General features: G+C 39.7%; 1 protein-coding gene across 2 annotated transcripts in view; it reads right to left on the bottom strand.

Annotated features, from left to right (window-relative positions):
* The window catches only part of iqsec3a (IQ motif and Sec7 domain ArfGEF 3a), a 131,392-nt gene that overhangs the window by 35,426 nt on the left and 72,638 nt on the right, over positions 1 to 23,328 (bottom strand). For both annotated transcript variants that reach the window (XM_079622411.1, XM_079622412.1), the window contains exon 5: positions 11,149 to 11,310. In XM_079622411.1, the coding sequence (XP_079478537.1) occupies positions 11,149 to 11,310 (162 nt within the window). The remainder of the gene's footprint in view (positions 1 to 11,148; positions 11,311 to 23,328) is intronic.

Genomic DNA, 23,328 nt, shown 5'->3' with positions numbered 1-23,328 from the left:
TTTTTTTTATGGCTGTTGACTGTTTTTTTCTGTTGAATAAAAAGAGATATCCAAAATCCCCTCTGTAAAAACCTTTGACTCTTATACTATATGTCAACAAAATGAAACAAGATTTTTGAATCTGACTTTATCCAATTATCAGATTTCTCTTCTGGAATATATGCAAATTAGCACGTATTTAATGAGATAATACCTCATTTGCATATTCTAAAAACTTGTAATACAAAAGATATTTGTCTTAATGTCAGTAATCAACTGGGGAAGTTTCATGCTGACATCTATTAGTTAATTTATTTTCCCCTATTGACCTGGGGTGTCTCCCCTTAACTGTTGTAGGGTCTTTATGGGTGTTACGCTGCCCTTAGGTACAACAACTGCAACAGATTTTGCAGAGATGGGGGATCATCAGGTTTGGGGAGAGAGAGAAGAGGTGGTGAACATCCCCAAAGAGATGGTTAGCACAATTTCTGAGCTCCTGGTGGCCGATTACAAAAGACTCTGGGGCCATGGCTGCAGCATGCACTTATTACAGAGACAATACAATTGGAGCAACCTTGGGTTAAATGCCTTGTTCAAGTGTACTAAGGGAATACTCCAAATCATGGCTAGTTCCTTATATATGTGCTCCTAAGTTTTCGCCCCTGTGCCACACCATCTAAAGTGGAAGCGGACTTGAGCAGCAAGACATTTCTTTCCAGCACACTAAACCTTATGGTGATAGTTATGGTGAGTGTGGAGAGATGAATTCCCTGTATACCTTATTTTTACCAGAAGTTGTATTGTCATCTTCAGTCCTGTTAGCCCCGCCCAGCCTCCCTCTACCACCACCTCTCCAAACTACCATGGAAAATGCTCTGTTTTTTGTTGGGTTTTTCACTACTCCCCTATCTTCCCTCCAGTCCTCAGCCACGCTTACCACCCAATTGTCATCGTCTCCCATCAGTCCTGTGTTGTCACCTCATCCTCCTCTCAGTGGCCTGGTAACACTGTGGATCCGCTGGGAGCCAACTCCTCCGGGGCGTGAAGAGCCCTTAGCTCCGCCTTCAAATGTGGAGTGCGCTGATACACCTCGACCCATCGCCCTGGCACCTGTGCTCCTTCCTCCCTCAACTCCAGCTCGACCAATTGAATCCCCACTTCCACCTCTGGGGGTCGTTGCTTTGGCTTCCTTGCGGCCGCTCAGGCCATCGGCGTTCCTTCAGCCCCTTCGGCTCTACGTCTGTGCAAGGGGCGGGCGCCAACCAAATCGCCAGCCTGGCTCCTCCCTCCATCAACTCGCTGGTTATCATCCTGGAAGCGCTCTGGGTCAGCAGCACCCAGACACTCACCCCTTCTTCTCCTCCCTGGTTGCTGCCACCATCAACTCCACCCTGATTTCCTCTGCCTGTGTTTAACATCCCTTTGCCTCCTCCTCTTACCATCCCTTCTCCATCTCCTCGTCCGCCTCCAAAGCCGCCACCCACCCTCCCTCATCCTTTTTGTTGCGGCGCAAGATCTCGCCTACCGGGAAGGGGCGTTATGTAACAAACATACAGTTTTCTTGTCTTAGTTTAGTTTTAATGGACTTTTAGTTGGTATTCATTAGTTCCTGTTTTCCTTCATTTCAGCTCCCGCTACCCTTTGTTGTCATGGTTACCTGTGATTTGTCATTCTGTTCAGGTGTGTGCACCTCGTTATCTTTGGCATTTCATTTCATGTGTGTTTCTCTTCAGTTGTCCAGTCTCGTTTAGGTTTGTGTTGTGTGTTTCTCTTCAGTTGTCCGGTCTCGTTTCAGTTTGTGTGTGGTATAAAACCAAACCTGTTTGGATTATTATACTAAACCTTGTATTGGAGCTTTATTCGTCTTTGTCTTCATCAGTCTGCCTATGCACACGCGTTTCACTGTTCTATATATAAATATATATATACATTTATAAAAGCACAATCTTTGGCCATTATGAACCTTACAATCAGAGAATACATTTAGGAAAGAGCTAATCAATACAATTTCTCAAATCAGAGATTTAGTTTCTTCAAGTAGGGCCTTCTGCATTTAGTGGAATAAAAGATAGGCAGTGTGAATATTATCACAGCCTGAAAACCTTTAATCATATGGTTCCTATGAGCAATTTTGGGATAGTAAATAAAGTTCACACTTCAGTAGTCTTACAGAGGAAATCATGTCTGCACTACACTGTGTTCTTCAATTGAGAGTGAGAGAAAGAGAAAGACAGAGACGACCACAGAGTACACAGTTTACTAGAAAAGCCTTCATTAGGCAGCATCAAAATCCTCTGGATATGCTTCATGATATGGCTGTCATTGACGGATACTGTCTGCCACAAGGAGAAATAGTCCAACTGCTCAATGTCATTGGGCCTCAGCTGATGAGCCCCTTCGCTGCTCCGAGATTTTTTGCAACAGGCAGTTTCCTGCAGGTACTGGGTGATGGACTTTGACTTAGTAAGGCATCTGTGTCAAGAGTTGTAAAAGCAGTCACATATGCATTGCTTCCACTTGCTGCTGAACATTCAGTTTCCAGCATCAAGACAGGCCATCTCATAGATACAGGAGTATTTTTTAACACATCACTGTATACGCAATTCAACGGAGTGATTGATGGTACTTTAAACCAGATCAGTACACCATCTGTCGATGGCCGATAAAGGAAGTCATGCATGCTTCTAGACCAACTTGCCACAATGTCTGTGATCAGTCATATACATTGTGGCAAGGTGGCCTGGAAGCAAGCATGCATGACTCCTTTATCTTTACCAACTCATCTGGGTCAAGAGGCCCAAAACTCGCATGGACAGTGGAAGCTGCTTGGGGACAGTGGATATCCACTGAGGGCATTTCTGTTCACCCCTGTATAATCCTGCCAATAACAGGGAAGCAGATTTCAATGAGGCTCACCGTATTGACAAATTATTGTGAAGCGCACTTTAGGGAGGTGGAAGCTACGTTTTCTGGCTTTTCAGAAGTCCAGTGGGTGTCTTCTCTGTGCACCACAAAAGTGCTGTGCTGTAATATCGTTGTTGCACAACATTGCAGTTTGTGCGAGAGTGCCCTTGGCCATCAGGGAGGAAGACGAAGAGGTGGGGGAAGAGAACGAAGATGGCATGAGAAATTGTAATGACCAACCAACACATGTTCAATACATGGCTTGGTTTCGTGGATGCCAACTTGTCATTGACTCGTTTTTTAGTTCCTCTATTTTTCCCCAGTCTTTAAAGCACACTAGCAATTTCCCTGTTAAATATAACATTTGTAGGCCTACTCTCCTTAAATTGTACATATACAGCTGTGTACTTTTTCATTCCTTAATTTATTTATGCAGTAAGTTTTATTTACTGTTTTATTCATTATTATTTCTTCATTCAATTATGTTAAATTAATTTAAGCAAACAAAAAAACAAGTTAAAAAACTAATAAACAAATGAACAAAAACAATATTAAAGGGCACCTATTATTCCCCTTTTCACAAGATGTAATATGTCCCCAGAGTGTGTATGTGAAGTTTTACATGCAAGTTCAAGTACATACAAGTTTAAGTTTAATTACTACTTAAATTAGGTTTCCTTAAGCCTAAAATGATTTGTGCAATGATTTTACGATCTACTTAGGCTCACGATGCTTTTGGGAAACACAGCCCAGTTTGACACAGTGACATCTTTGACAAAAGACTGTTGATGTTGCACAGTCTGCCTTGGCTTCTACTCAAGATCTCACTGGGGTCATTTTTTATATAACCTGACAAGCAACAATCATAAATTGTCTTGCTGCTCTCGGTGGAGCTTCTTTTTCGACAGGGTATATGAAATCTGTCAACTGCGTCAGGTGTATTTCTTGGAACTATCTTTCTAGAAAGTAGACAATATAACTTGAAATCTACTTGAAAAGCCCACCTATTCTATTAACCTAACCAACAGTGTACTGTACCTGATTACAATTTGCTTTCCCATATACTCAGTAAGTCTAAGGTCTAAGGGTGTGTAAACAAATGAGAGAGAACTTCTTCCATGCAGGCCTTGCAGTCCATTGTCAAAAAAATTATTCCAAAATCCAGAAAATGCAATAAAATGCACGTCTACAATCCAAGTATTTTACACAAAAACATAAACACTTGCTGAGCTGTTGCAGCAGGAAGTCACATTGCTACTAAGCCAAATTTATAACAAAGACTATAGATATACAAAGATGGTGCACTCCTACTACTTATGAATATGAGAAACTGCAACTAGCAATATGGTGGCATATGTTCCGCCTTCTAAATAAAAGAGCCAATCTCTGATTGGTAAAGTCATTGCGTCACTGCAGCTACCGTTAGAAGCTCCCGTTCCAGACTTCCCTTGAAAGGAACATTGCTTATAATCAATATAAAATGGTTTCTAACTATTTTCATTCTCTCAATTCCCAATTAGAGTTTTTGTTTGGTCTCTTTATCTTTTAACTTGAGTATTTCCCCAATCTCCACTATCTAAACAAAGCTAGAAAGGAAACGTTTGTAATGAAAATTGCATGTAATTATGCCTAATTTACTGTTATTAATATAGTAAGTACATGTAACAAGGACACTGTAAAATAAAGTGTCACCCAGTGCACTTATTGTGTACATCAGGGGTGTCAAATGTATATGTTTCATTACTCCTTTATATATTTAACGCTCCTCTTCACCTTTCTGTCCTTGTTTTTATAGGACATCTTGGTTTTCTCGAGGAGTCGTTGGGACTTGGTGTTATAACCATTCTTTGGTCCCTTTCTGTTTGAAGCCCAGGACTTTTTGTGCTGTTTCAGAGTATATGGTTTTGATCGCACTCCATTTGCTGTTTATGGTGGGTTCTTCTTCCATTTCGGAGGAAGCCTCTGGCGTAAAACTTAAATTACTTACTGTAGTAATAAAGGGAATTTCATGCCGTGCTTTGCATGACCTTGTAAAGGAGCTACGGCATCTACTCTCAATATTGTTTCTCTCCCTCTGGAGAGAGGTTCATTCAAACATGGAGTGTTTGCTCTGTTTTAATGTGGGGATATTGCGAATAATTGCTCTGCCTGTCCAAATAAAGAGTGAGCCACTGAAGAACAAATCGTGTCTGCTGGAAAACGGTAGGGGTTAAAGGACAGGTCAGTCAGGAGATCCCAAGAAGGAATCCAGATTGATGGTTTATTTCATGCTTCTTTGAAAAAAATTGGTGTTTTTCTTTCCCTTTTGTAAGTGTTCTGAAGCAATTTTAATAGCAAAGGCATTTGTTTTATGCAACGGCAGCATGTCTACACCGCAAACAAACAGCACGACAGCTTCTATGCAGAACTCTTAAGCTTGCACTTGACTGAGGCCAAAATAGTGCACATGCACTTGAGGGAAATGAAAATATGAAATGTCCATTTATTATATCGGCATGAAATATTCATCATATTCTAGCGGAAGTCTTACATTTTTTTGTGTTGCATGTCATTATCTCATATCTTAAAGTGGTAGGTATAGCAGATCTGTAATTAAAATGAGCTGAAACATTACTTGTTTATGCCTAACTTTACATTAATGTTTGGTTGAAGATGGCTTATTGGAGATATTAATGTTGTCCAGCCAAGGACAGTGCATGAAACCCGTATTGTTGTTAATACTCTCTAATTACCGATTGTGTATTAGTAAATACCATATGCTCCATTTTGTTTTACCCCCAAAGTAGTTATTAACAAAACAGAACTTCGATTTTAGGCTTTATTAACTTCAGAAATTTTTTTGTTGTGCATGAAAGTTATAATTATCTTGCACTTTTGTCAAATTTTGCCTATTGCAGCCTACAGAAGGTGATAAATGCATTTTTTTTTAAAGATACAACAAAGAGAAAGACTGCTAGGGAATTAGGGAGATTTTCTTCACGCCGAAGGAGTTTACAAAAAAACACATATAGGGAAAGCAGCCCGAAACTGCTGCCACAGCAAAAACATGGACTGATGAAATATAACAGCGATTAGATAAGGAGCAAAAACTGTCAAGGTAACGCAAGTGTACAATATGTAATTTAAAGTGCTCACTTGGATCTGGCTTTTTCTCTGTTGTTTTCTAATACCAATGTATTTTTCAAACATCCTGTTTTACTTTGTATGTGTCCTGGCTCCCGGGGTACTTATGTGTAAAAAAATAAAAAATAAATTTGATTTTGATGTTTGGATCTTCCAACAGGACAGTGATCCGAAAACAAACATGGCCCATTATAAGATTTCTAGCAGAGGTTGTCAGTTTTTGATTTTTTTTATCTGTTGGTATTAGATCAAATCCATAATGCTACAAGATGTCCAGGACATCTGGCAGAAAATTAAGCCCACAGCATTAAATATACAGCAGAGTATTTCATTTTACACACGGTGTACTTTTTTATCCCTGTGTGCACCAAACCTATCTTAAATGTTTGCTGCCAAAAAAAGCTTTTTTTTTTTAGTTTCATCTGACCATATAACCCGTTCCCTTTGAAGTTCCATTGGTGTCAGTTACTTGATGACAGATGAAACAAAACCAAAAAAAAAAGAGCTTTTTATAAGAAATCTTATAATGGGCGATGTTTGGATCTTCCAACAGGACAGTGATCCAAAAACACACATCAAAATCAAAACAAAAATTGGTCACTGAGCACAAAACCAAGCATCTGCAATGGCCATCCCAGTCCCTGACCTGAACCCTATAGAAAATGAGTGGGCTGAACTGAAGAGAAGCAGCGCCAACATGGATCTGGGAATCTGAAGGACCCGGAGAGATTCTGTATGGAGGCAAATAATTGTTCCCAATGTGTTCTGGAGAAAAACAATTATTTCATAATGTGATTTCCCCCCAACTATCAAAAATATTACTTCAATGAAATATCAAAATATCAAAAGGATAAACAATGCAGATTTCTTTTTTAAGCCATCTTTGATCATATTTACCAAGGGGTCAAATAATTCTGACCAGCTGAATATTTCTTATTATTGTAACACTTTTGTTTCTCTGATCAGCACTGCACACATTTTTTTTTTTTTTTTTTTTTACTCTTTTCTTCTACTGACATTTTAATACTAAGCCTACACCTTGACCTTTGCAAAAATGTGTTTAAAAAAAATCAAGCTTTCGTGGAGATGTTGGGCAGAAAAAAAAAGTAAAAGGACCAGGGATTGATGGATTACCAGAACATTGCAAAGCTTTCTGGGGAGTATTTGTAAAAGACCTTTCCAGGGTTCTACGGGAAAATAATAAAGCTCCCAAATGCTCCAAAAATCTATCAAGGTGAAGTTATTTCTGTACTTCCAAAGATGGAAGAGCTTTGCATGCTCGGAACAAACGTAACATTCTTCAGTGTATTCTTATTGTATTAAATGCAATATTATGATCTAGTATTTTACATTACATGTATTTTAATACTATTTTGGGGCATATTTACTAAACAGGGCAAATTAGTGTGAGAGCGCCATTCCAAAACAGAGCAATGGGAGTGGAAAGTTCTGCGTGTGATCTACTGACGACGTGCAAATTAAAGAACACAGACGCAGCCGGAATATTTCCATAATGACTAACGCAATCTACAAGTTAGCGTCTGGTCTAAGATGTGCTTTTTTGGGGCTGTAAATAATGGCGCAAACACCAGTACATTGATGAGCGCAAACCTTAGTAAATCATTTTGGAATGATTTACCAAAAATAATTTGGTAAATCATTAGTGATTTATTTAAATATTCTCCTCCCATAAATTTTACGCCTGAAAGGGAAACTCCTACAAATGCATATGCAATAAGATCAGCCGCAAAAATAACGGTATACATGCCTTTTCAGCGCTAATTTTTCCACTGCGTGTCTTTAGTAAATCCTGACAGTAGAAAGAGGGTTTGCGCTGGAGCAAGCTGTTAGTGAATCTGGCCCTTTAAATGATCTTTTATGTATGCATTTTCAGTCTTCATTTTAATTAGTTTAAGTTTTATTATGTGCTTTTGTAATTTTATATTCTGTAATTAAACTTAAACTTGTATGTACTTGAACTTGCATGTAAAACTTCACATACACACTCTGGGGACATATTACATCTTGTGAAAAGGGGAATAATAGGTGCCCTTTAATATTGTTTTTGTTCATTTGTTTATTAGTTTTATATTCTATTGTAATATTATAGTATATATTTAGTAATATTTCTATATTGTGCTTTAAATTATTTGTTTCCGTTTAGTTTTTGTTATTTTAGTACTTCAACTTTTTATTTAAGTCATTTGCAAAGGCAATATTTATACATTTCTAAGTAAAAAAAAAAAAAAAAATATCTAATACTCTTGTTTAATTTAATTGTATTTCAGCTGACAAAAAAAAAAAAAAAAAAAACATTATACCAAAAGAAAGCATTGAGTAGTAGTACTCTGTGATAAATTTATGTTTCTTTGTTTATTGTCTTTATCTACTTTCCGGACTTTAAATGCCAACTCTATAAAGACTTAACTTTAAAACTTTGCTTTAAAGGTGCAGTATGTGAGATTGACAACTAGCGTTTGAAATGGGTACTGCAGTCCAAATTCAAAATATAGAGCATCACAGTCCCGCCCACAGCCCGAGAGAGCTCTGGTGCCGGAAGTAAATTTCCCATTCATTTCTCCCATTGACTTTTGGAAAAATCCGTATCTAAAGAGTTTTAGAGCATGTCTGAGGATAACCAGCTATGGCTGAACTCATAAGCATACAACATATCATTTCGAGTAAAAAAACGAAGAGAAAATCCAAAAAAAGGCAAAGGTACAAGACTGTGTACATATTTTCATTTCCGAGCGAAGGAACTACTCATCCCATAACCCACCGCGCCTCACTGAAGTCGACTGAAGCCACAGCCGCAAAAGAGCCTTTTGAGTGAATTTTATATAGTAAATGTGTAGTTAATAGCAGTTATTTCAGTAATAATCGTGTAAATAAAAATAATAATATATTGTGTGTGTGAAGGCGGTTAACGATAGCGTTAGCAACATGGTGCAGCTCAGTCATCAACACACGTGTGTTCAGTCAGTGTGTAACGTTAACGTTAGTTTGTGTGTTTATTTCAAAGCCCTTTATGACACAGGACACTCTGCTGACAGGACAGGTTGAGGTCCATGCTCATTTTCATGATGTTATAGTTCATCCTTAATTGTAATAACATTTAATGTATTTTCTTAATATCCACAACAAGTGAAAATTAAAAAGTGATGGTCAGCAAACCAGAAAGTGCACAGCGCCACCGGTCTGATGCATGGACCGGTGCATGGTCTGCTCTTGGACCGTCATATTCAGTTTATTAACTTGCCATGAATTATTACACAAATGTTCAGTAAATGCATGAAGAGGTATGCCTAGGCTTAATATTGTTTTGACAGTGGCATCATAAAATGCTTGATATGACTCATACCATATGAAGGCTACAGTAGCCTATCTAAAGTGAACGATAAGTAAGGGATAATGTAAAGGTTGTTATAGCGAATACAACTCGCGAAAGGCTGATTATGAGCCCGAAGCGAAGCCTGAAGGGAGTTGTATTCGCTATAACAACCAACTCGCTATACATTATCCCGCTTATTACATGGCTACCTACCAAATAAATAAATAATTTGACACAAAATATTAATTTAAAAAGGAATGTATTGATTTAAAAACTATTTATATGGCTTCCGCTAAAGAAAACAGTCCGTTCAAGTCTCTACCAGAGAATGTAGACGGGCTCTGGTCTCTACTGTTAGAATCCTGCTTCCATGGCAACGCTCTGACCTTCGCGGGGTTTACACGACATCCACCAATCAGATGCATCACTGTGGGATTGTGGGATTGTTTAGGATTGTGGGTAATGAAGTACTTATCCAAGACATCGCGAATAAAAGGCATTTATCTCAAATCAAGGTTAGTGCCCCATGAACTTTTGGCGTTTATATGAGCATATACAATCGCTTAGTACAGCCGTTGCTGGTTTTAAGTCTACCATGTATGGTTACGTTTTTATGGCTTATACCCCAAATGTCTATGGAGAAATTGTATTGAATTTTTACTTCCGGCACCGGCTGTGGGCGGGACTGTGATGCTCTATTGGAGAGAGTTGTTTGCCCCGCCCCCTCCTGCTCGAAGACTCGAAGCTCACGCGGGTTGCCAGATTGAGGACACGCAACAGGAATGAGCCCAATTGACCCTCCGCAGGGAGCTTGATTGACAGTTTATCTGATATATCAAAAGTAACCTGGTCTGTCCTGTTTGTCAGTGTGTTGTCAGTCTCCTCTCTGCTCCGCGATGTATTTTTCACTGCGTGAGAACATGGTGTGGCGTGAGAGCGGCGTAGCTTGTCGGACATAGCGACAGTAAATAAGGGGGGCGGGTCTTTGCGAACGGTCAATTGACAATGCAAGGCGAGGAGACTTGCACACACTGTATGTTAATGAGTTGACACTGTAATGTGTGGATTTATTGATTTATGATGAGTTGATATCACGTTTTAATATGCTCCCGTTCATAGAGATTTTTAGATGGTTGTGGAGGCTTTTTAGGTCGGTTAGAATCTGCGATCTCTGACCCAGTTTGTTAACTGGCTTCCATGGCTGCTATATGCTTGTGTTTTCCGCCAATTGGCATCCCAGTGTGTCGAAATACTGTTGGGTGAACTGGCAGTGGGCGAGATCACACAGACCAAAACAGAAAACAAACATTCCAACACAGAACGCACATTTGAAAGTAAAATAACTGGCTGTGTCATTGTTTTTCAGAGAAACGAGTGTGTGCACTCAGCATGTTTTCTAAATATCTGCAAACATATTACGGTATTGTTATGCTTTAGTACAGTCAAAAAATTACATACAGCACCTTTAAGTTTACACAGGGCCTAATATAAGAATAGATGTATTTACTCATTTAGGACAGACACACACACACACACACACAGAGAGAGAGAATCTGCTAAGAGGTCTCAAGAGAGCATAATTTCCAAGTGCAAAGCTCTGCAGTTTGACTGTGGGAGCTCAGCAGCCAAGGGAGATCTCATTAAAAAAATGCCACGACTCTCCAAAATTCACAGAGGAAAAAAAAAAAACAATTCCTTCCATTTAAAAGTGTAAATATTCTCTCTTTTACGATATATTTTGCACACAGCTACAGATTCGCATTGATCTTTTTCTTGAGCTATGGATTATGGTAGGATTTTCACATACTCACTCTAACACATCTCTGTTAAACGGCTTCTTGCTGTTGCCAAGAAACTCGCCAATCATCTGTCGGCTCAGCCCCTTCCTCTGGAGCAGGAAGTGCGCCACACCTATGGGTGTATCCGGAATGAAACCACGAGAGATGAGAAACTGAAGGCCCTTGTCTGGATTTCTGTTCCGATTCACAGAAGAAAGAGGTAGATAGTGGATGGGTGTTGAGAGAGAGAGAGAGAGAGAGAGAGAGAGAGAGAGAGAGAGACATATTAGTACTGTTAACACATTATTAGTTAACACAAGATTATTCAACGCTATCTCACGACCAATTCATACGAATTTGTACGAGTGATTAAAAGGTGGCTAATTCGTACGAATTTGTACGATTTGTCTAAACCCACGTGATGGGTAGGTTTAGGGGCGGGGTCAGGGGTAGGTCATTCGTATGATTTCGTACGAGTGAGGTCGTGTGATTTGGTACGAATTAGCCACCTCGTAAAATTCGTACGAATTGCCGTGAGATCAGGTTGGATTATTAGTGAACAGCAATTCCCCACACAAAGTTAATAACTGGTAAAATAACAAAAGGTAGTAAATTATCAAATAATTTGCGCTTCAAACCTTGTGTTTATGATTACGATAACAAACAACAGTTTGCAATATCAAGCGACATAATGGACAGTTTTTGTAAATTAGTGGAAGTGAATGAAACCGAAAGCCTTTCGGATATAAAAATGTAGAAATATGTACAAGCGATGATAAAACAGGTTTGTTAGGCTTCCTTCCTTGTGAAGGAAACCTTCACATTCCACAGAAGCCAAGTGCGCATTAATAACCTCTATTTTTCCATTCAGTGCCCTATCAATATCCAGAACGTCAACGCTTTCCTGCCTTCAGACAATAAAAGTGACAACGAGGGACAGAAAGAAGCTTCTCGGCTGTACTTTATAGAGTTGCTTTATTCCTTTGGTCAGCATTCTCATTGCTAAGTCTTTGCCCTGGGGAGGGAGGGGGGGGATCGGGAGTACATGGATTTATAGAGGGTCCAATAAACTTTCACTCATCCACATGCTGAGAAAACCATGCACGTTTGCCTGACTTCATTCTACAATATACCTACTTCACAGCTTCTTTCCTATTCATTACACTGATTTACTCCAATAATAAATGTACGACTCTTGCTGACACAGTCTAGCTTTACTGAGGGGAACATGATATTATGAACAGCCTGTTTGTCAGTTACAATAAAAAGCCTGTCACTATGTTTTACTGTAAGGGCATTGAAATGATATCCAATTGAATGATATTAGATACTGGAAGGGTTATGCTGTTTTTCTTTTGTACAGTATGTTTATTGTGATGGAGAAAACAGAAAAATATTTGACTGGTGATTCATTACATTAAGTTACATGGCCCATACATCTCTAGTGTGCGTCTGTTTATTTAAACTTTCTATCAAGTAAAAATGGTTGTAATTTTCGCAGAAAACGTATACGAATGCTATAGTAAAAACTTAATAGGTTAACTGTATATAAAAAAAAGTACACTAGATGCATGAATTTAATTTTAAAATTAATTTTGATTGTTGTGTGTGTGTGTGTGTGTGTGTGCGCGTGTGTGCGTGCGTGCATGCGTGCGTGCGCGCGTGTGTGTGTGTGTGTGTGTGTGTGTGTGTGTGTGTGTGTGTGTGTGTGTGTGTGTGCGCGCGCGCGCGTGTGTGTGTTATCATAAATGCAGTAAAAGTGTAAGAAATAATATGATATTTCTATTAAAGGGATGGTTCAGCCAAAAATGAAAATGACACCATTAAACTTACTCACCCTCAATCCATCCTAGGTGTACATGACATTCTTCTTCCAGACGAATACAATCGGAGTTATATTAAAATATGTCCTGGCTAATCCAAGCTTTATAATGGGAGTGAATGGCTGGTGAAAATTTTAAGCCCAAAAAAAGTGCATCCATCCATGATAAAAATACTCCACATAGCTCCTAAATGCCGGTTAATGTGTGCGGCCGTCTGTCGGACGCCCGAGATTATAGTTTATAAAGTATCAAATATGTTTTTTTTCCTTACAGAAACGCATGGCTTCACTTCAGAAGGCCTTTATTGGAGCCATATGGATTACTTTTATAATGGATCGATGCATTTTTTGGGGGCTTCAAATTTTCACCAACCTTTCACTCCCATTATTAAGCTCGGAGGAGACAGGACATTTTTTAATATAACTCCTATTGATTTCATCTGAAAGTGTGACCTATGGCTTCAGGATGAGTAAATAATGGGCTAATTTAAATTTTTGGGTGAACTATCACTTTAAGGGTGAACTGTCTAAACAAAGAATGTGTGAATAGAAAACTGCCTTTGCCGCAAGTTTGGCTATTTGCACTTAGTGTGAATTAAATAAGGGAGTGTATAAAGTGTGTTTTGGGGAGCGAATTATCTAAAAGTACACAGGGCCAAAAGTGCTTCCATTTGAAGAAATGTCTACGTATCTTCACATCCGGAGAGACAGAAAGAGCTTTACATAAACATAAGCTGCATTCACCTAACACTCAACTAACATCTGTGCTCTGATTCTATTCTGGCATTTTAAGAAAAAAGGGGGGGCAGGTGAACTGCTGGCACAAGCCCTGCATAAAACATGACACTTACAAGACAGGAAGAGTGCAGCTTTTTTGAGGCGATCATGCCCAGTCTCCTTTCTTTAGACACAAACACACACACACACACACACACACACACAGATAATCAAACATCTATGTTCAAACCCACACACTCCATGTTTTCCTTTCCCCGCTCTCCTCCTGCTGTTTTCCTCTCTTTTGAGGAAAAGAAACATTCCCATTCCGTTCACGAGGCAGGTGAAAACTCAATTTAGAGCGGTATACTCACTCCGCTTACCAGCGTCCCCTGTTCACGCACCAACGTCCTCTATACGTCCTTTGCATGCTCTTTCCAACATATACACACTCACTGCACTGAGCCCCCATAATCCTTCTACTAATTATCTGTTTAGGGAAAGCACTTTCCAGTCCCCAAATCTCTCTGTTAATCCAAACTCAGATTTCAGTGTCTCGTCCCAGAGCACACACACACACACACACACACACACACACCTACCTGCTTTAGATTCAGTCTGAGCTGTCACAGGTATTAGGCTACCCTGCAGAAAATGAACTGCTGGAACTAATGACAACCCCTCTCTCTTTTCACTCACTCTCTTGGAGCAAAACCTCCATTTGATTAAAAATTGGCTTATCCTTATCTGTCGGGGTGTTTGAGGTAATGACGTGAGGGTAAGGGAGAGACTTGTTTATTTTTATTTCGCTTTCTTTGATAGTGATAAAAGTTGATCGACTAACAGATGTAATCAAAGTATTGTATTTTGCGTATCACATAAATCCAAAGTAGAATTATATTAAACTAAGATACAATGCATGTATAAAATGTCCATAATAATGTTGTAAAGCTTCTGAGTGAGTTTCTGCAGGCTGCATAAAGTAATAGTCTTATTGTTGTTGTTTTGCAGGATGTTTAAACTCTTTCTTTAGAGTCCCTATGTAGATTTGTATGTACACACAATTTTTTTTTTAAATTGTATAAAAACTTGGTTTGTAAAGTAGGAAAGAGGCCGCACTATGCATAAATATTTTTTTTTGCACAGACGCGTTTCGGCGCGTGCCTTCTTCAGTCCCGTACAGTCAAAAAAATGCTGGGTTGTTTCAACCCAATTTTGGGTCAAATATGGACAAACCCCAAACATTGGGTTAAAAATGTAATTAAAAAATGTTTACCCAAAGGCTGGGTTTGTCCATATTTGACCCAAAATTGGGTTGAAACAACCCAGCATTTTTTTAGAGTGTAGAAAGGGTCAGTGGACAAATCTGAACAGATTCAAAATTAAAACAATAGCTTCATTTTAGGGGGACTTTTACACGACATCGATTTCAACATGGGTTTTGGCCATTCATTTACATGACAATGCCATTTTGGAGGCCTGAAAACACAGAGTTTGTGTAAAAGTGCATGTTTTCAAACATAATAGCATTATCGTCTCTGTGTAAGCTACAAAAAAGGGTGTTCAGTCTATAGGTGCGAAGTGTTTATTTACAAAGTGACATCGCCAACTACTGGCCTGGCATGAATAATACAGCGTTGTATTAGTCGTTTTTGCAGATCCGTGTGAATGGGGATCATTTTGACAACGTTGTCATCTGTACGTGAAACTTTTCAAAAATGCAAAGGCAAACTTTTTTGTTTTTAGTACATTGTTGCTGTGTAAACGTACCCTCAAATTAACACTTTTTTCCACCTATTTTCTTTTTTAAACGTAAAACATTTATTAATCATTGACAAATCTGTTTCAAAGAAGAAAGCAATTATATGGGTTTTGAACAACAAGAGGGTAGATGAGAGTAAACATGAGAGAAATTATCACAAATTATTTTTTTTAATTGAATGACAGTTGAAGCTGAGTTTTTTGAGGGATTTAGCCATATGTTCAAAATTCTCACAGCACTTTTCTTTATTTAAAAGAAATCTGATGAGCGGGTGTAAAATAAATTTGTAGATTATGCATCTTTCCTTTTGCAAGATGGACAAAAAGCCACTGTGCGTATATGCAAGTCTATCTTTAAGTTATGTAAGCTACCACGTCATGAACACACTGTTAGATGCTGTCTGGAATTAAAAAAAAATATATTCACTCATGACTCAGATCTACTCCTTTATTTGCTTGTGCTATTACATGCACACAATTGCTTTTAGTACAAAATGCATTCATTAAAAGGTAAGAACATTGCATTTCACCTTAGATGCTGAGACAACAATGAAAGGGAAATCATGGAGATATTTTATGGTTTACTACAGAAAAGCAGTACTTCATCTGAATAAGCTTTTAACTTTTTAAAGCCATATTCACCCAGTGAATTTTCATAGCCGATGAAGAACTTTTAATTAGGCTCTCTATCTTCAGATTATGGCAATGCTTTAAAGGAACTACAATTATACAGTGCCACTGCAAGGTCATGGGTAAATAAATGCAGAAGTAAGGGTAAAAGTCATCTATTTCTTCAATTATTGGGGTGGGATCTTCAATTTTCTTTTTAAATAGATGGTAAAATAGAAAAGAGGACAAAACAGCGAAACAACTTTATATTAAGTCCTATAATTACATTTAATGTAATTACAATTTCTGTAATTACATCAATAAATAAACTACTGACCCTTACCTTACACCTTAACCCAGCCTTAAACCCAACCATACCATGAAACTTGTCCCTAACCTTACCCATATCCCACCTCAATAGCAGCAAAAGTTTTTCCATTAGAACTTGTACACTATGAGTACATTGAATAGTATGTGTCAAAACACAATTCAACATGTTGCATTCTCAACATTGCCACAAGGGGCGCCATTTTGTGCACGAAAAAAGAAAAGATAAGATAATATCATGTCGCAAACGTGCTTTTCTCGCTTATTTCCAAGGGCAAACACCCACATCGATCTGACTGAGGAGCAGGAGACGGGTCCTTCCCTTTCCCATTCCCGTTCTCTCTCCAGATCGGGAAGTCCTCGCGCCCACTTCCAAATCACGCCCCGAAGCTTCTTTGGATCAGGAAGAGGATGCTGCATCTCTTGTTTTTGGCGAGATGGATTTCAAGAGCCCTGCCTCCGAGCACTCCTCCCTTAATCGAGGTGGTGACTCGTCCAGTGGCCAGGTTACAGCTAGACTGGCCACAAGAACAAGAGACCCGCAAGCGCTCAAAGTTAGAAGACAGATTTCTGTCCGTTGGCCAAGGGGAGGGGGCAGAGCGACGGTCTCTCACCTTCTTCGAGGACCTCCATGAGGAGTTAAATTGTTCATGAGGGAAACCATATTCATTGCGTGTCTATGTGTTCTCGATGTCGACTAATTCAACTATCGTGAGCGCATGGGCACGTGGTTATATGAGGATGCCTCAGGTGGAAGAGATGCCAGCAGGCTATCTCTCCCCTGGGAGCTCTACGTCATTGAATAAGCCAGCACTCCCCACCATGGTTGCCATGGAGAGGCATCTGTGGCTAAACCTCAAGGGCATCAAGGACAGGGACAAAGTGTTCCTACTTGATGCCAATGTCTTGCTTTCCACACTGTTCTGTGACTCCATGAACACCATCACAAGCAGGTTCCAGGAGGTGAAGAGGCATGAGGAGGCCTTCGTTAAATTTCTTCCCTGCTGTGCTCAAGGGGACTGGCTGTAACCCAACCCGGTCCGGCTCCTAAGCGGAAAGAAAAAAAGGCCCTCAAGCAGAGTGTGGCGAGGTGTGTGAGGAGGCCAGATTTAAGGACCATACTCCTCACTAAGAAAAAGTCCTGAGGCTTTGGCACCCAAGTCCATGGTGGTGTGCCCCCTCGGGACGGGATGCATAATCAAGTAGCTCCTTCCCAACATCCTCACGACACCGTTGTTCCATCCCTGCTCCAAGGTGATACCTTTGGGCTTTCTACACATGATACCGTTTCCGTTGTGGCTTAGAGCCAGGGTCAGACTTCGCTTCCTCACCTTGGGCCCCACTCTAGGCGTGTGTTGTTGTCGGAAGTTGCTAACGACAGATGCTTTCCGTACAGACTGTGGTGTGTTCTTAGATGGCCATTCAGCCCAAGAGATCTAGAGAGATCATCATCTCGATTGGTACATCAATTGCCTCAAGTTTATGGCTGTATTTCTAGCCCTAAAGTACTTCCTTCAGCAGCTTAGGGGCTACAATGTCCTAGTGCTAGCGCAGCAGGTTCTGCTTTGGGCTCAGGACAAGTTCCTGTCCCTCAGGGCGATTTACATTTCTGGGCATTTGAATGTTGAACTCCACCCTGAGGTAGCCAGAGGTGGGCCTCTTTGCTTCAGAGGAAACAGCACAATGCCCCCTCTACTTTTATCTGAATCACCCAGCCCCCCTGGGTCTGAACGCCATGGCCCATGCATGGCTAAAAATGTGTCTTTATGTTTACACCGATCGCACTGCTCCCGGGAGTCCTGGCCAAGGTCTGGCAACAAGGGTCTTCCCTTTAATTGATAGCGCCTCGTTGGCCGGCCAGAGTTTGGTTCTCAGGTCTAATATCCTTCCTCAATGGCTCGTCTTGGGCGATTCCAATCAGGAGGGACCTTCTGTCTCAGGCCCAGGGGACAATATTTCATCCCCGGCATGAGTTTTGGAACCTTCACGTATAACCTTCACGGGACCAACTAAGAGATACTGGGCTTCCAGTTGATGTAACAGACTATTCTGAGTGCCAGGGCCCAATCCACTAGAAGAATTTATGACATTAAATGTTGTGTCTTTGTACTGCGAGCCGTACAGACCCATTTCACTGCCAGATTGTTTCAGTGCTGGAGTTTCTGCAGGAAAAGTTGTCAACAGGCACATGTCCTGCTACTCTCAGGGTATTGTTCGCCACCATATCAGCTTGTCACGTCCTGATCGACGGAGCTCCAATGGGGAAACACCCTCTGATCGCCCGCTTCATTTGTGGAGCTAGGCGGCTGAGGACTTGAGGGGCTGGTCAAGACCACTTTTGAGCTACTAGAGTCAAAAGCATGTCAAGCTTTTCAGATCCTGACGAAGCTTTTTCTAATGGCTATTACTTTACGAAAGATTGTGGATTTGCAGGCTCTGCTGATCTGGCTATCCTGCTTAGACTTTGCCCCTGGATTGGTGAAGGCTTTTTGCCTTCCACTTTCCTAAAGTTTCATTTTCTAATGTGCATCCGGTCATTATTGAAGCCTTCTCTCCTCCATCGTCCACTATGCCAGAGCAGGAGAAACTCCCTTTACTGTTTCCAGTTCGTGCTCTAATTCAGTCGCATAATTCCGAACAACTTTTTATTTGCTATGGGGGCTGCAACCGGGGAGGACAGCGGCACCAAGCAAACAATGTCACATTGGGTGAGGGATGCCATTGCCCTGGCCTTTGAGGCACGGCGGACAAGCTTCACCTTTAGGACTTGGGGCTCATTCTACCAGGTGGATTGCATACTCCAGGGCTTTGGCAAAAGGCACTCTCTTGCAACAAGTATGTGATGTATGCTTTATAGTTGGATGTTCATGCTACTCCTCGCTCACATGTCCTTGAGTCGACATCCCAAGTTCATGTCTGAGACCTCTTCAACATTTGTGCATACAAACTACACAACTTTGAGGGGTCCAGAGAGAATAATCTTGCTGAATCAAATTCCTATAAACTGTCAACATGTTTATACTGTAGCTATTTTCTAAGGTTTGCTGCAACCATGTACAAAGGGACCGCATGCATACAATATGTCATGCATTCACATCTACATTTGAGTAGAATACGTTTCTGACCTTAATGTTTTACATTTATGACCCATTTATGATATAGGGCCCCATTTTAACGATCTGAAATGCAAGTATCAAACGCGAAACTCAAGTAACTTTGTGGGCGGACGCAAATCTAAAATGGGTTGGTCTGAAGTAGCCACATAACTTGGGCGTAACATGAAATAAACCATCGTAACGTGTCATCTCAACTTCCATTTAAGAGCAGAAACCCATGCAAATTAGCTTTGGTTGAACAGGCGTATAATAATTTGGGTAACTGTGTAAGCTAAATTTATTTTTTCACATTTTCATTGACACAACAATGATTTCCCTTGTGTGTTGATATTTTTCCTTGTAATATTGTATGATTTGCAAAAATTAAAACTGCTGCATCTGTGTAGATGAGAGAATCTAAGTGTATACGCCTTGTGCATACGCTATTATGGCCAAGCATGTGCCCTTAAAATACCATATGAATAACACGCGCAACGTGAACCTGCAAAATAGTACCAGGGAACGTTTGCGCCGGTACACGCCTCCTCTTGTGTTCCGCTAATAATGACAGATAATAGGGGAAATCTGCTTTCAGATATTCCAAGAGATGACAGGAACTTAACATGTTCAGTATAAGAACATTTTAAGTAAGTATAGTTTTACTTTGTAAACAAGTGATTGTTAACTATATGTCTACTTTATTGCAGTTATGTTATCAACCAATTTGCATGTTTGGACCATTTTGCAAAAAACAAACAAATATATAGACCTCACGAGTGAGCATATGCCCTGGGACCCTATTAAAGAGTTCACACTTCAATCCCCAACGTTCAAACCAAAACTACAGAGAAAGACAACCAATCCCCCCATAACCCCCCTCCCCCTCTCACCACTAACAAAGCCCCACCCCCTTTGGTGAGTACCGGCACTTTATTTGTTCCACTTCAAGCACTGCACATAGTCCAGCACAGTCCTGATTCAACCTTTCCCATCATGCTCCTCTGTGATGTTTTGCGTACAGAGAGCTCTTATCAAACTCTGCCTCAGTCACTCTTGGCTGAACATAGAGAATACACATGCGGGAGCAGAATTTTAATTGGCAGCAATGTGACACTGCAGAAATAAAGCCAATAAGATTTGTAAAGTGGAGCTGCATTTCTCCAGCTTTGAATTACAGATTTCCTTGTTGGAATGGTGTGTGTGGATGATATATGACAGTTACAAGAGCAGACAGTTACTCTGCATGTTAATATTACTGAAATTAATACAAGAGGTAAATAGAAAAAAAAAGTGAGATCTCTTTTGAAAACTCAAATTAGTAGATAATGAAGTAAAACAATACAAAATGAATAAACAGCTATAAACTAATTAAAAACTATGATACACAAAATACACAAATTAAACACGTCAAATTTATATAAGAATTATTGTGAAAATATTCACAAAAAAGTGTTAGTGTGTGTGTGTGTGTGCGCGTGTGCGTGCGTGCGTGCGTGCATGCGTGCGTGTGTGTGTGTGTGTATGTGTGTGTGTGTGTGTGTGTGTTTACATATCACAGTCATCTTAGAAACCATTTTACTTGAATTTACTAGGCTTTATAATTTCTAATCAGACACTTATTGTAGCATCTGATTTCTGGCACTGCAGCAAAATAATGCCTTGAGGGAGATTGCCATATTGCAGTCATGCATGAATTTTAGAAATTATGTTCCTTGCTAGTAAACTGACATAATCTTGCTGTTATCTAATCTTTATAAAATCCATTATGTATGAAAAAAAGAACAAACTGGTCCTGAAAAAAAAATAAAATCTGAACAAAACATGTTAAAAATAGGTTGATGAAATGAGCTTGAGGAATTTAGCCAGAAGTTATTTGGATCAAAATATACATACAGAATGGAGATAATTGCTACATGTAATTAGGTATAACAGTAAGGAAAGCAGGAAACAGGATAGAGATGAGATCTTACCCTGCTATCTTTGCTATAAATAGTAAAATAAATAGAATATTAAACATAGCTGCAAGCAGCAATTACATTTTATAACTTTTGAATAGTTGATGGTCAATATTTATGTGGTATTCTTGGGACATTACGACAATGATACCTACAGTATAAAGCAGTGTTTCCCAAACTTGTTGGATCCCCAACCACAATACAATTTCTCCAAAACACGCTGGCCACAATTATTGGTACCCTTATAATTTTTTATGAGTAAAATATCTCTGAAGTATATTCCCATTAATATTTAAATTTTTTAGCACACCAGGGTTACTAGGCACATGAAATTGTCCAGCCATGGTTTCTTGTTTCACAGGAGTTTAAATATGAGGAAACACAAAGGCCAAATTCCCTTAATAATCCATCACAATGAGTAAAACCAAAGAATATAGTTCTGATGTGCATCAAAAGATTGTTGAGCATCACAAAATAGAAAGTGGCTGTAAGAAAATAGCTAAAGAATTGAAAATCTCCATTTTGACCATCAGGGTCAATAATTAAGAAGTTCCAATCAACTAAAGATGTTACGAATCTGCCAGGAAGAGAACGTGAGGGCGGTGAGGATGAGAGTTTGAGTGGCCAAAGACTCTTCAAGGATCACAGATGGAGAATTGCAGAGATTAGTTGAGTCTTGGGGTCAGAAAGCCTATTTTTTAAAAAAACTACATCACCACATGTTGTTTGAAAGGGTTTCAAGAAAAATCCTCCTTGCTCATCCAAAAACAAACTCCAGCAAATGAATTTGTCAGAAATGACTGGAACTTCAATCTGCACAGGGTTCTGTGGTCAGATTAAACAAAAAAAGAGCTTTTTGGCAGCAAACACGTTAGATGGGTTGGATCTTTAATGTTGTGGGCATACAGTATTTACCTGCTGGAGGTCCTGGACTTTTTGGCCAGATACATGGCATTGTGGATTGTGGATCAAATATCAACAGATAAAAAAATCAAAACCTGACGCCTTTTGCTAGAAATCTTATAATGGGCCGTGGTTGGATCTTCCATCAGGACAACGATCCAAAACAAACAAAACACAAAAATGTGTTTTACGGAGCACAAAATGAAGCTTCTGCCATGACCGTCCCAGTTCCCTGACTTGATCAGTGGAGTGAACTGAAGAGAAGAAGCACCAACATGGATCTGGGATTCTGAAGGATCTGGAGAGGTTCTGTATGGAGGAATGGTCTCTGATCTCTGGTCAGTTGTTCTCCAAACTCATCAGGCATTATAGGAGAAGACACAGAGCTGTTATATTGTCAAAAGGAAATTGTAAACAGTGTATAATAATAGTGTGCCAATAATTGTGGCCAACGTGTTTTGGAGAAAAACATTTATTTCATAATGTGATTTTCCCCCCACTTCTAATTATTTTACTTCAATGAAATGTTAGAGTTTTGCTATCTTTTTTTAATGAAAGATGAAAAGGATAAACAATGCAGATTTATTTTTTACAGCCAGTTTTGATCATATTTACCAGGGGTGCCATTAATTTTGACCATGACTGTATATCTCTTCCTTATGCACACATAACCCCATAGTCTAGTTATTGTAGTGTGCTATAAAATTATTCGACAAAGTCTTACTTTTAAAATGTCTTCATGTTTTCAATGGAGTTAGATGATATTAGGGAAAAGGGAGTGAGGACAGCACTTTGAATAAAAGCAGTGCTATTAATAGGGTCAGACAAACCCAAGGTGACAGGCATCAGGGAGGGGGTGTTAGCCACAGCTGGAGACAGAATTGGATGACAGGAGTGAGACAGGGAAGTGAGACAGAGAAAGACTGGGATGTAGTGAGTTTTGAAAATAAGCTATATATTAGTGACAGGAGAGGACAACTTATACATGGAGAGAGAACATGGTCTTATAGCCAAAAAAATTTGC

The sequence above is a fragment of the Phoxinus phoxinus genome, assembly GCF_949152265.1.
Source record: "Phoxinus phoxinus genome assembly, chromosome: 9".
NCBI classification, from domain to species: domain Eukaryota; kingdom Metazoa; phylum Chordata; class Actinopteri; order Cypriniformes; family Leuciscidae; genus Phoxinus; species Phoxinus phoxinus.
The sequence above is the reverse complement of the archived record's forward strand: the minus strand, read 5'-3'. Positions and strand labels throughout refer to the sequence as shown.